Raw genomic sequence first — 13656 nt, forward strand, 5'->3', positions numbered from 1 at the left:
CCCGCCGTCACGTGGCTGCGCCTCAACGGCCGCCATCGCTGCTCGGCGAACACTCCGGCCCCTTCCGCCTCAGGGGCTGTCATGGCGGACTGCAGGCTCCACTTCCTCCTCGGTATGTGTCATGGCGGAGCAGGGGGCTCGGAGCAGCGGCTTCCTCTTCCGGTTGCGCCCCACCCTCATGGGGGGGCTGGGTTTGGAGAAGCGCGTCTGCTTTTTGTCCCCGCTGGGCCGCCGTAGCCGAGCAGGTGGTGGTAGGAAGGGCTCAGCGAGTATCAGGGGGCGGGCTGCGCCACGAGGGTCCTGACCGTGCAGACCTGTGGCTAGGCGCAGGCAGCTGTCTGGCCCTTGCTGGCTGGGCTGCGCAGACCTGGCACAAACTATGCCTGGAGTCACCATCTACACATGCACTTAATCCCTGTTTACCCTGCCCTAAAACAGCCCCACCCCCAACAGTACTATTTTAGGGCAGCGGTACTTTGCTGTGGCCTAATAGCATCACACAGGTAGATGGTGACACTTTACTCCACAGCCGAGCGCATGCACAGATGCACCCGATTGTACAGACTCCTCGCAAGGAAGTCAAATCCTTGCTCCAACTGGTGGAGTCGTTTCCAAGACTGGCTAACGATTACACCTCTGAATAAATCACCTGCTATCTCACGGCGCTTCAACACTATCAGTGTTCTGCTCTGTATCACGTTTCCAAAAATATTCCAGCCTGCTGCAATGTTCACAGTTTTATATTCATGGTAAATGCAGCCGATTCCTCATATGAGTTTTTCATGCATCGTGAAATGATTCAGTCTGTCCCATGTACTGTCTTGAAGCATTTACTGTTTATTCCTCCTCCAGGCACAGGTAGAAAAGGAGGAAGGCATTGTCCGAGTTTGTGACACTCGCACCCAGCCACCCGCAACCCTTTTCTGCTCCTGAATAGTTAAAGTTACAACCATGCAAGCATTTTAATAGTGGTCACACAATCAGCAGACTAAGGTATCTTTTTGTTTTTATTAATAAATATTGTGACAGCATCAATAATAACCAAATACAACTCAGTCCTGAACATCAGTGGGTTTTTGACTGCAATACTGTACATAGCAGCCACTTGTCTGTTGCAAATATACACAAGGAAATGCTTTTTTCATGTACAGGTGTTTGTTTAGTTCAATTACATCGTCTTTCCCCCTATTTTGTAAACAACGGAATTAAGTCTTTTCAATACTTAGTATCTGTTAATACTCATTTTTATGAATTTGCTTAAATAAACAAGCATAATGCTTATTTTCCTCTACAGCCCTCAGGTTTCAAGGTAAGATTCAGGAAATGTATATGGGTTCTAAAATTTAAATTAAAATCACCATGGTTCTCTTTAAGGATATTCTTTTTGTATAGGTGGGCATTCAGATGGGCAAAACGGAACAACTCCTTTGATCATCACAGAACTGTCATGCATAGGAAGGAGTGTCAGCATTATTTTAACAGGATCAACACACATTGAAAAAACACATTTATCACTGTATCCGGGCTCTGTACATTAAAAGGAGCATTTATACAAGTACCATCCACCAAATATTGGCTTCTAAGAGACAGTTCTAAAATACAGGCGATTCTTTTGGGATAAACTAACTTCCAGCAATGCTGTTGCTAAAAAGGACATTTTAGATTACATTTAAACATGCACATAGAGCACATTTGTTTGACAAGGTGTGCAGACTTCTCCCAACGAATGTGGGAATCAATTGTGTGTAAATTAAGTAGTAAAATGAAGCTTGAACAGCATAGTCTGTGGGGTAGTAACATCAGCCACTGCAAGTTCTTGGCCATCGACGAGACCAAGTTCTGAAAGGGGAAAAAAAAGAAGGTAAGTGCGACAGATTTGAAAATTAAAAAAAAAATACAAGTCTGTCACCTCTAAGAAAGCTAGAGGAGTTGTGTATACACGTTAGATTTAACAGCTTCTTTACTGAATTACAGTGAAGTTGACCAACACGAGGTATTTGTCAAGAACAAAACAGGCTAGATCTAAACTGAAGTTCTAGCTCAATGATTACCTTATTTGCTGGGTGATGTATTTTTAATGGGATCTGTTCATACAAGTGATACTGCAAGACAGGGGAGCTCATGTCTAGAGTAACTTACAGGAAAGTGAGACAGCAGGAAAATTTACATCTTCACTGACTGCCTGTCTTGTATGCATAGCAGCGCAGCATCTGGTTTCTTTACTATTTATTCCATCCAGGAAGAGCACGTACCAACTGCAGATGCTTCCTCAGCCTGACAAAGGGTATTTAAACCCGAAAACTTGCTAAGAAGAATTTTTCCAACTATCTGAGTTGGGCTAATAAAAGATACCAGATTCACCCAAAGAACCTTGTCTACCCATGTCCTTAGACCAACATGGCTACAACCTACACCCCTGTAACAGCAGGAAAAACAATTTGGAAGCATAGTCTGCTGCAGAGTAGAACCAGGGAAGTGAGAACAGAAAACAATCAAGAAATGTCTCACTCCCCTTTGTCTTTTGCAACATGGTTAAAATTCTAAAGGGAAACAGACAGCAAACTGCATTGAAAATCCTACTCAGAGGTAAGTTATCCTTACAGTTCCTCTTCCACAAAAAACTAGGTACAGAATCCATTATGCACTGAGTATTTTGTAATAAATCAATAAATCCTTAAATTTTATAATGGCACAGCAATTTCTACCTTTCCATGTAACAAAATGACAAATCAAGATGTCTAACACTAGGTATGTCCTAATTTCATTTAGTTTCTATCCAATGTAACTTGCAACCAATTTAAGATATCTGTTTCTTATACTGTTTTGCAGTAATAGGAGGACGAAGTGCAGCTTGCTGCAGAGGTAAAACAGCCCACTGGAACCATGAATCACTTAAACTGTAACTTTGTGATTCAGTTAGACAATACCTTTCAACGTCTTCGAAAGATTCGGCCTTGTTCGTTCTTCAATTGAAGCTACTGTCTGGGGGGGGCGGGGGTAGGAGGGAAGAGACAAGAAACAACATTTTATTTTAAATTAAACAAGGCAGCAAACTTACACAGAGCTTCAGTAACTATGCAAAATTATGACAATAGAAATTACCTGTAAATAAAGTGTTTTATTCCCCCCATACATCGTTGCTGTGATTGCTGGAGATTTCATTTGCCTGCATGAAAAATATGAAAAAGTGGATAGGAAACACATCGAGTAAGTTTGTTTTAAAAATAAATATTAACATGCTGCAAAACAAGTTCCTCAAAATAAGTAGCCAGAATAGTTGCACACTTACAATGAAGCATTAGTTGTCAAGTAATCCAAGACCTCCTGCAATTTAGCAGATGGAGAGAATTCTATATTTTGGGGGAGCTGGCTGCAGGCAGGACAATTTTCCTACAAGAAAAGTTATACAGGAATCAAGTTTATAACAACAGATTGTTCCAAAAACATAAGTGCCAGTAAAATCTTTGCCATTTACAATTATTTGTGAAATGCATTCATCCTTAGATTTAGAAATAGTAGTACTTGTGTGCAGATTAAGGATGCAATCCAGTTCCCAGTACACCCGACTGGAACATTTCCATCTGCTTTTTAATTGGGCTTGGTTTCAAGCCCTTAGTTATTAACATAAAATAAGCATTTTTGCATACACAAGGCAGTACAGCCAGCCTGTAATATGTCTGGTTTAACATTTGGGGTTAATATGGTAGTTTTGTTACTGAACAAACAAGGGTGTTAGGACAAATGCTGGTGTGTCATTAGACACTGTATTTTGTTCTGTGGGTTAAATTCTTCATGTCAGAGCAGTAAAGCTTCCTTGCTACACATTTAGCTCTCCAGACACCGATACTGTTTTCCTCCAGGTAGACTGGCAAAAGCAAATGCTGAAGTTAAGAATTTAACCACCTAAAAAACACCTTTTCTAAATAGTTTCATAGATTTCATAGACATCAGGGCTGGAAGGGACCTCGGAAGATCATCGAGTCCAGCCCCCCGCCCAAAGGGCAGGAAGTCAGCTGGGGTCATAGGATCGCAGCAAGATAAGCATCCAGTTTCATCTTGAAGGTGTTCAATGAAGGCGCTTGAACCACCTCCGGTGGCAGGCTGTTCCAGACCTTGGGGGCTCGGACAGTAAAGAAATTCTTCCTTATGTCCAGCCTGAAACGATCTTGAAGTAGTTTGTGACCATTCGACCTCGTCATCCCTTGGGGCGCTCTGGTGAACAAACGTTCCCCCCAGATGCTGGTGGTCACCCCTGATAAACTTGTAGGTGGCCATCAGATCACCCCTGAGCCTGCGCTTTTTCAGGCTAAAAGTTCTTGAAAAAAGAACTGGTGTAACTTTAAAAAAGGGGCATGCCAGCAGCCCAACACAAGTAGCTGACAGAAAATGCTTCCTGCATCAAGAACTACTTCTCTTAGGAATTGAGAAACCTTGGCCTGACAAGTATCAATGTTTCTTCATTAAGTCACCCAACAAATTTTATTTACCCTATAATGAATCTAGTTAAAGCAGAGGTAGGCCTTTGGTTCAGCTATCAAATAAGTCCCTTCTACTTTAAATGACACCCAGTGGAACAATACTACTGATTACTGAGGATGTGGAAGCCTGGAGCAAAGAAATTTCTTCCCAGAGTAACAGCACAGTGCCTGGGGTGTAAAGTACACTTGTTATACATTAAAGATACCTTGTGAACCCTGACCTCAACTACTGTTCACCTTAGTTAATTTGATAGGGGAAAGTCTTGCTACTCTGAGAAACCAATTCATATACAGACTGCCACCACTATTAAACCAAACAACCACACAAATGCACATAAAAAAATCCTATGCATTTAATCAAGTTAAGGGTCAGTTATATTTTTTAATACTAGGAAAATATTTCTGCACAATGGATCCAGTAGCTTTGTTTCTGCCTCACTTGGAGTCTGTGATTGTGTATTTGTGAAATTTTGAGACTAGCACCTGTTGATGGTAAGGGATGGAATAGAATGCAGTAGCTGGAGAATGGGTGGGTTTAGGATCAGGATTCAAGGAGATGTAAACAGTAGGAAGGCAGGTGGGATATGCAGAGCAAGGCTGGTTTACTTGTAACAGTTACAGTGCACACAGTATAGTAGTGTCCTCACTTTGCAAAGCTTCATCAGAAATGTACCACTGCCAACTTGGTCTTTTGGAAGAGACAGCTATAGTGAGCTCTGCAATGGGGTCATACAAAAAGGACCCCACATTTCGTCATCTGTCTGTGCTCTGAGGGTTGGGGGCCAAAGAAATGCAATTTTAAATTTAACAAATAAGTATCCAATTGCTATTGCAAAAAGGTACTGCAACAAATCGAGAACAACCTCAGAAGCCTAGAGGCTCAGGTGTAATAGTACTGACCTTTCTCTCAGCTTCAAACGTATACGTGTAGAGTCCATCTACATCATTGAACACCAAGTAGTTGTTAAGAGGAATGTATGCACTGTAATGAGAAATGTGTTAGTGTTTATACAAATAACCTTGTTGAAAATATTTATGTTATTAAAAGCCAACACATTACCTTGTAGCTATTTTAAAAACTTCACTGGCACATACAGCTGGAAAGGGAAAAACAGTTACTTTGTTCTCAAATCTCAGAACACACACATACATGCACGCATGCAAAGTCAATATATTGCATAAATAAGGGAAAAACAGAAGCCAAGAGGTTCTATCCAACATACTGACAGGAAGCTCGGAGGCTACACACTAATGTGATTTTGACATGAATTTAAGGCAGGTTTGAAGGCAGCTTGCATTATTCCTGCCATCTCTCTCATCTGAGGCAAGCTTTTGCTTACTCTCACAGGAAGATCAAAATTCAGGCAAGACCAAAGTAGCTGCCATATGGAGGCAAAAATAGGGTAATGAAAAAAGGAAAGTGGGCCAATCATAAAATGACAAAACCCAGCTGCATCCACACTAGCCCTCCAATCCTTAATTGCCTATGAAAAGCTCATTATTTATTGAGAATAGGTGGAGTGAAGTAGAGCTTGCATTCTAGATGCTGGGAACTTCTACTGAAACATGAAGCCACACGTACAAAAGCATTGCCTTCTGGTATTACTATACCTGCGATGACTGCATTCGTAGATGCCACAGCTGGAATGATCCGCTTAACAACCCCTGCCGAGGTAAAACACATAGGTTTGTTTTTTCCAGAAATGATTTTTACGTGACAAATTATGTTATGCAAAATCTGTGATGGTTTTGACTGCAGATGGGTATACCCGAAATCACTTTACACCGCCTCCCATTTATAATTTCCACAATACCTACACATTCTTCTAGAATAGGTAAAACTGTATTTTGAAGTTTTGTACATAAAGCCAGTGACAGCTGAATACCTTCTGAACACAGAGGTCATCATTTGCAAGACATTACTCTGCACTAACAGAGACTAAAATACCATTCTCTTACCTTGAGTTAGTCTGTACGTAACACCTTTAATGTTAAACTGTGATGCTCTTTCTAAAGCTCTTTGGTAAATCCACTGTATGTGATCTGGATCATCTCCATCCAAAGGAACACACTCTACAAAAAAGTTAGAGAGAAAAAGACAATTTTGTTTAAATCTATTATAGCTCTTCATAAATAACATGTCATGGATTAACACAAACTTGCAGTTTCTAGATGAGTTTTGGTGAAAATTAACCCACAAGCTTGGAGGTGTTGGCAAAACTACTTCATTAAATCAGATTTCCACACACATTATACCCTGATGTAAGCCTTATATAAAAATCTGCAAGGTGAGGTTGTGGGGTCAGGCAGAAAGTATCATTGTTGGGAGTGAGAAGATTGGAACGGAAAGCCTGGTTGAATACAAAATAATAACGCAGGAGTTGGGTGCCAGTCTGAAGAGGTAGGGAGTCTGTTCAGCACAATTCTCTTCAACTCAAATCCAGTTAAGGGGCTCTCCTCCCACCATGGGTTTTACTGAGGGAAAAAGGATGAACAGATAGAAGATGAGGTGTTTTGAGTAAGAGCCATCCCTCCACATTTAGCAGTCTCTAGAGGGTTTGACATGGGAGATTTTGGCAGTGCCTTTTAAAAATCCTATAGGAAACCATTAGGCCAAAACCACGTGATGATTTTAATTGTGCATGTTCATATTTTCCACCATTAATTCTGGAGCATCCCTTTTCAGAGTGATGGGCTGCAGGCTAACTACATGGTCTCAAGTGCTAGGAATGTACACTATTTTTAAAAAGCAATGTTGTAAGTCAGTAGACCAAGAAGCCAGAGCCATTTTTTCCCCTTTAAATAATGACCAGGTTTTGCAAAGAGGCTTGTATTTGCTTCTCCAAAACCCATAGGGTACCAGTACTTTTCTTTAAAATAAAAAAAAAAAATAAATGGCAATGATTTTAAAACATAGCAGCAAAGTCATTTGTATATGTAAGCGACACTTACATTTTGACAGTTTATGTAAAGGTCAGTTGTTGAAACTGACTTTTACTTATGTAAGATGCTTCAAAAACGAGTACTGAACTCAGTAAAACCTCTATGTAAACAAATTAAAATTCAGTGAATTACTGCATCATACAAAGGTAAAGCTATGAAAAGCTTAAACTACCATAACATGAATACCCTATTCTGTATCAATTATCCAGCATAATAGCAGCATGTATCTTAATAATGAAGTCATTCACAGAAAGTCAATGAAAAAAATTATACATCTGTATATGCCTACATAAGTAGAAAACACAGTTGCATTATTGCCTCCAAACAATCACTTCTCAGTTCTTTTTTCTGCTGCTGATGCTTATGAATTTAAATGAGCAACATGTGAAGAGGTCAGTAACTGTTTATTCAACAGGATGAGTCTATTGTTTTTCTAACTGTAATCACAAAATGTTTGCTTCAGGCTGTAAACTGGCGGAGTACTTTAATTGAACAACAAATTCAGCCAGCCAGTGTTTGGTTTTTTTAAAGATACAAAATGCAAACTAAAAAGCAAACAAAAGTTACCAAATATATGTCTGTCTTTGGCACAAATAAGCATCAAAAGAAATTTTGATCATCTAAACACCACTGGGCCATTACAAACACCTTTGGATCAATGCAGTCTATCAATTACCTCCGAAAGGTTGTTCCTTTGGCCACTGCAATATCCTGACATACTCGATACAGTGTTCGGGTAACCTGGGCATAGATGCAATGGTGCACATTGGAAAATTGATCTGACAAGGAAAGATCATAAAATAAATTAACACAGCCTGTGAGGGAGTGGAAAGGAAAGAAGTGGCACGGGAAGAGCAGGCAACAAAACAAAAGAAATGGAATGCTTACTATAAAAATAATCAACACCGAGTTACCTGTGGCGGATAAAGTTCAAGAGTGCATTCAACACATGCCGTCATGCCAGGAATAATCACACGTGCGTTTCCTTTGAAGCCTTCTGTCCCTCCATCTATCAAAGGTATGATGGAACTTGGATCTAGTACACCATCTTCATAGTGTAAAAATGACATCTAATGAAATCAGAGTTTGCACAGGTTACATTCAATTTTATACTGTGGGAATTTCTCTCTTACTTGAAGGTATAACACAGGAGGATGTACAAAGGAACAGCAAAGAACTAGTTCTTTACCATTTAAAAACACCTCTCTAATGCATTTGTTCTTGCTTCCCTGTGGAGGCTCACCAGTTATCTTGGACCCCATCCCCAAAACAGGTCTTAACATAACACAGAGGAGAAAGATTTGCTTCCTGGCCAAGAGATTAATTTGCTGGCCTGATTCACGTGAACCATTTTCTCCAGGCAGCAAGGTAGGGGGAAGGCATCAGGGAGAAGCCAGTGGCAAGGGGCAGGCTGTCTGGTCCTCCTCCCCAACTACTGCCTTCCATGCCAGAGTGCAGGGGACAAATTTAAGACAACCGCCCAACAGATTCCAGACACAGAAAAATGATTTTAAAATGATAATTTTCTATTTCTAGAATCTAATTACTGGGGGGTTGTCTTAAATTCCAAGCCGTCTTGGATTCAGGTAAATACAGTAGATGAGAATGTAGCAGACAGTTATGTCAGACAGATGTAGACCATTATTTACTCATATGGAACTCCATGCAGAATTGCTGATGGCATGCTCTCAGCATTAAGCGCACAGGCTGAGGACGCCTACTTTGTACCTGCCACTAAACGATCAACCCTATGGTACTGTGCTGACAGGATCAAGTACCTACAAATAGCTTGACATATCTCAGGCAGGCACATCCTGATGAAATGGTGCGGACAAGGGTACAGTTTGCTGGAGATGTGAGCAGTCACAATGGGATAGTTTGTGAGATTCTACACAAAACGGTTTAAGTGGGCAGCTCTGCTCCAAGTAATTTAAATACCTTACGTTTAGGGGTCTACCCAACTCAAGGCAGCAGCCAGCTGATTTCACGGGCAGATGGCCCACTTTTGTGGGCGTATCATGGCAGGTCCCCCCCACATGCCTCTGATCAGCTGAGAGGCCCTGGTGGCCCCGCCCTCCACTGATTGGTGAACACCTACCTTCAACAGCCTCAAAATCCTGATCTAATTTAAATGTAAAACCTTAGGTGACGCTCTTTTCACAAGATATAATATGGTAACGTGTGTTTACTAGAATCCAGTGTTACAGGCATAAATCTTCGAACAAAAGTAAAAATACATGCAAACATAATGTAAAATGCAGGTCTTGATCGATACCTTAACCAGTTTTACTGTGCAAAAGCCTTTTATCCTATATTACTGCTATAATTTGCACAAAACTGTTAGTTTAATTTAAATTCAAATAGTGAATAATTTTAAAAAATATTAAATAAAGTCTTTACCAGCATGCCATTTATCCATCTTCTTGCAATTATAGAGTCCAGACCACATACAATAATATGAAATTCTAGAAGAGAAAGTTATTTAAAATGTATACCAGTGTATGTTTCTCAAAGTAGACAATACATTTTGTCAATGAATTTTAAAACAGAAATAATATGCAGTCCCAATATCTACCCTATGTTGCCCACAAGAAAGTTTCATCTAAGTTTTAGTCTTTAACCAATAATATTGTCTGCATAACTCCACAGGGACAATAAAAAAAAAAAAATGAACACCTTGATGGAAAAAACCAGCAACCATTATAATCTTTTCTTGAAGCACAAGTGGAGAATCTGTATATTTAGGAAATATCACTTACGTCGATAGAAAGCTTCATCCATATCTTGAATCTTTTTAAAATGTCTGAACGTACAGGCAGTAAAGGAATTATATGATTTAACGAGCATCTTTATAATCAAGTTTAGGTGAAACAAAAACTCGGTATTTAAAAAAAACAAACAAACAAACATACAAATATTTAATAGTGATCAGAGAACTTAAAATGCATGGAAACTGTTCAAGTCATCCAGGAAGGACATGGACATTTGGGCTTGGCAATTTTCTGAAGTTTTTCAGATATTTCATTCTAGTTGAATAGATTCATATTCACCAGAGTGTCTTGCAGTGTACCAATAAGATACTCTATGAAATAAAATTCAACAGATACTCTAGAAAATATTTCAGGATAAGAGACTTCAAAGCACCAACCAGTTGCATGTTCCCGTCAATGAGACCTGTGATGAAGTCACACACAGAGGTCACGTTGGATCAGTTTGACACTACCTGAGCTTCCCAGGCAAAGTGACTGACTGCACGTGCATGTGTCCTATGTTCAAGGAGCCAGAGCTAGCCCAAGAATTTTAGCCATTAATCAAATGAATGTGTTTTTTGTTGAACAAATGGAAAGGGCAGAAGTTAGATTCTTTAAATAGCCTGACCACCCACAGGTTATTTGTAAATGCTAGACATCTCAGTGGCTGTTACTGCTCTAGAAAAGGATACGATACAACGGCACAATTAGGGATTCGGCTGTTCAGAAATTCTGCTGCAACCTCTGCTTTAGGTCTTCCAACATCTTTGGATCTGCAAGAGAGTGCTTTCACAATTGTTATTCTAGTAGCACCCATTCATTTTGGTGAGAATGCCTCTCTCAATACTGTAAGGCAGGACAACTTACTAATATAAGTACTGTAAGGACTACGCCCATCATTTCTTTGATGGCATTTACTCAAACTTCAGACATAAGACAGTTTTCTATATAGCTTAAAACGGCAATTGTTACCAAACCTGAAAAACGGGTTTTTATTCATTTGTTTTTCTATTAGCAAGGAAAACAGCATTTTTGAAGTTGATACTGCAACGTACACAAATTCTTTGGTGGAATTACCCATTCCATTTCCTCAGGCATCAACAATACTGTTCTGCTTAAGAGATTTATTCTCTTGAAAGAGGTGCAATACTTGTATCCAACTAAAATTTTTTTCTATACTGTTAACTAACTCGCATCTCAAAGTTCAATTGATGGTTAAAACATATTAAACCAAATGTGAGGCCAAATCTATTCTCAAATTGGCATGGCAATTCCCACCAAAATAAAATGAACATAAAAAATGAACTGTGTGTTTAGAAAGGCTAAGAGAATTTGTTACATTTCAGTTGCTGTAGCCATTGATCAACTAATATTTCAATATTAGTATTTCAGTATTCCAGATGCTTGCCAGAAGTCACCAAAGAATACAAGTACTTACATATTCCCTATTTGCTATTATGCCAACTATGGCCGGATTAGAATTTTATTTTAATTTTAGAAACCTATCAAATTTGCTCAGAGAAATTAAATTGGGAAGAGACTATAATCTAGGCTCTCCCTTGGCCAAAACAACCATTTTCTGCAGTGTATTTTCTCAATTTACTTTGATACACAGCAGTTGTTTCTTCTTGGTACAATGAAAAACAGTAAGACTTTTCTCATTTAAAACATTAAGTATTAAAACAAGTACTGAATATTTGCATATTTCTACACAAACATATTGAAAAAACAAAGGTTAGTAACTGGCATAATTAAAGATGACTGCTTTGCATCTTGTGTACTTGTTTCAGCCTATAAACTTTTAAACTGGATGCAAGACACAATGAAGTAAAAATAATACATTTACTTTATAAATGTGCAAGTGATTACACAAAAGGCAAAGCAATGCAGAACCAGACCTGAGGATTAGTAAAGCACAGCTATTATCTTGATCTGAACTATACTGATAGTAAAATATAAATGTATTTTGATTAGATTTGAAAAAGAATTTAAAATAATGGAATTATCACTTACCGAAACAGAAACTGTCTATTCAAATTAGAAACGTCTATAGTATCCATGTCAATAACATGGATCTGTCTAAAACCAGACAGTGCCTGTGGATAAAAATCAATGAAGAGAATAAGAGGAAGTGAGATGCTTATATGGTCATATTAAAACACATCTCAAATGCTTGTAAGTCAACCTCTGCTGGAATCTAGAAATATCTTCTCAACTGATTACAGATTGATAATATTAATACTTCTGGCTTTTTCTAGCAAGAAATATCCTTTGCCTAGATTTTAAAAAGCCCACTGGCTATAGCTGTAGAAGAAGACATTCTAGGCTTAAGGGATGGCTTATTCCAAAATTAGTTTTGCAGGAATAAATTTAAAAATCTGAAATATTTAGAGTTATATAGAGGTATATTATTAGAGTTAGAGGTATATTATTTAGTATGCATTAACATTTCCTGTAAACTAAACAATTAATTTCTAGTTGGGTATAATTATTCTCTAATTAAAATGTTGGTTCCAAAAGTTAGAGAGTGTTTGGATAAACTGGATTAAAAGTGTTTCAAGTGGTCAAAGAATGCTTTGAAGCTAGTACATTAACAAAGTGAATGAGATATTCACCTTGAAATACTTGATGTAATATTTTTAGCCCAAACAGCTGCAGTACAAGCAAATTAGCAGTATATTGGTCTTCAATAAGCTACTTTCACGAGTGGACATTAGGGGATAGAATTTTTTCATGTGTTCTTAATTTATGAAAAAAAACATTTCTCCCTCACTTCCAAGGTTCAGAAGTGATAAAGCAGAAAATTAATTATTTTACAATAATAAATTCAGGTCTGTATTCAAGGGCTCTTCAGGTCTGTGGTCAAATCAAAGCTGAAAGTAAGTGCAAAGAGCAGACTTCAAGTTGAACTATTAACATGTATATAAAATGCTTAAGAAACTGTGTACAGAAGCTATTTAACTTACTTCAGTGAAGTTGCAGTTTGAACTACAGTATGGTTCCTCACCCATAAAAGAAAATGAGGATCACAAGAAACAGTTGAAAACAAAAATAATTACCAGATTTTTAAGGAGTTCACATCCTAATCCTCCTGCTCCAATAACTAGAACTTTACATGTGCTTAACAAAAACTCAAGAGCCTGTAAAGAATGGAAAAAAGAACATTAATATGCTGAAGAAAAAAACGTGATTTTCTGACAGCATCATAAGATTACCACCATTAATACTGATAGATACCCAATAATCTATTTGTAACGCATTTAGATCTGCAACAGAACGAATCACCCCTTTATCTGTAGACAGATATCGGACTTCAGCAGTTATTCAGTGCCTGCAGTTCTAATACCCTGACTGTAATAGGAGCAAGATATCTACTGATTTCGCCACTGCCTTCATTTACTTGCATTTTATTTTGTTTCTGAAATAAGCAGCATCTCCACCTCATTCTCCCTCAGTGACAAAGTTTGTTAAAAGATATTACGTTG

General features: G+C 38.6%; 2 protein-coding genes and 1 long non-coding RNA gene across 8 annotated transcripts in view; 1 reads left to right on the top strand and 2 right to left on the bottom strand.

Moving 5' to 3' along the window:
* Nucleotides 1-36, bottom strand: part of TMF1 (TATA element modulatory factor 1) — a gene marked incomplete at its 3' end in the record, with an annotated part of 21526 nt that extends 21490 nt beyond the window's left edge. The window contains exon 1 of the mRNA XM_025208843.1: nt 12-36. Within this exon, the coding sequence (XP_025064628.1) occupies nt 12-36 (25 nt within the window). The remainder of the gene's footprint in view (nt 1-11) is intronic.
* Nucleotides 37-188: 152 nt separating this feature from the next.
* LOC112550928 lies at nt 189-2295 on the top strand. The gene is made up of 3 exons (XR_003095013.1): nt 189-749; nt 853-993; nt 2240-2295. It is a non-coding gene; the product is annotated as an uncharacterized LOC112550928 (long non-coding RNA).
* Nucleotides 1002-13656, bottom strand: part of UBA3 (ubiquitin like modifier activating enzyme 3) — a 16886-nt gene continuing 4231 nt past the window's right edge. For 4 of the 6 annotated variants that reach the window (XM_006027615.3, XM_006027614.3, XM_025208861.1 and 1 more), the window contains 15 exons: nt 13231-13311; nt 12185-12267; nt 10864-10944; nt 10181-10224; nt 9822-9886; nt 8336-8491; nt 8098-8200; nt 6438-6551; nt 6090-6143; nt 5539-5575; nt 5379-5460; nt 3290-3390; nt 3103-3166; nt 2928-2982; nt 1002-1839 (listed from right to left, as the gene is read on the bottom strand). In XM_006027615.3, the coding sequence (XP_006027677.1) occupies nt 1751-1839; nt 2928-2982; nt 3103-3166; nt 3290-3390; nt 5379-5460; nt 5539-5575; nt 6090-6143; nt 6438-6551; nt 8098-8200; nt 8336-8491; nt 9822-9886; nt 10181-10224; nt 10864-10944; nt 12185-12267; nt 13231-13311 (1209 nt within the window). In that variant the 3' untranslated portion in view covers nt 1002-1750. The remainder of the gene's footprint in view (nt 1840-2927; nt 2983-3102; nt 3167-3289; nt 3391-5378; nt 5461-5538; nt 5576-6089; nt 6144-6437; nt 6552-8097; nt 8201-8335; nt 8492-9821; nt 9887-10180; nt 10225-10863; nt 10945-12184; nt 12268-13230; nt 13312-13656) is intronic. The other 2 variants (XM_025208859.1, XM_025208858.1) reach the window with 1 other exon arrangement.

The sequence above is a fragment of the Alligator sinensis genome, unplaced genomic scaffold (genome assembly GCF_000455745.1).
Source record: "Alligator sinensis unplaced genomic scaffold, ASM45574v1 scaffold937_1, whole genome shotgun sequence".
Classification (NCBI taxonomy): Eukaryota; Metazoa; Chordata; order Crocodylia; family Alligatoridae; genus Alligator; species Alligator sinensis.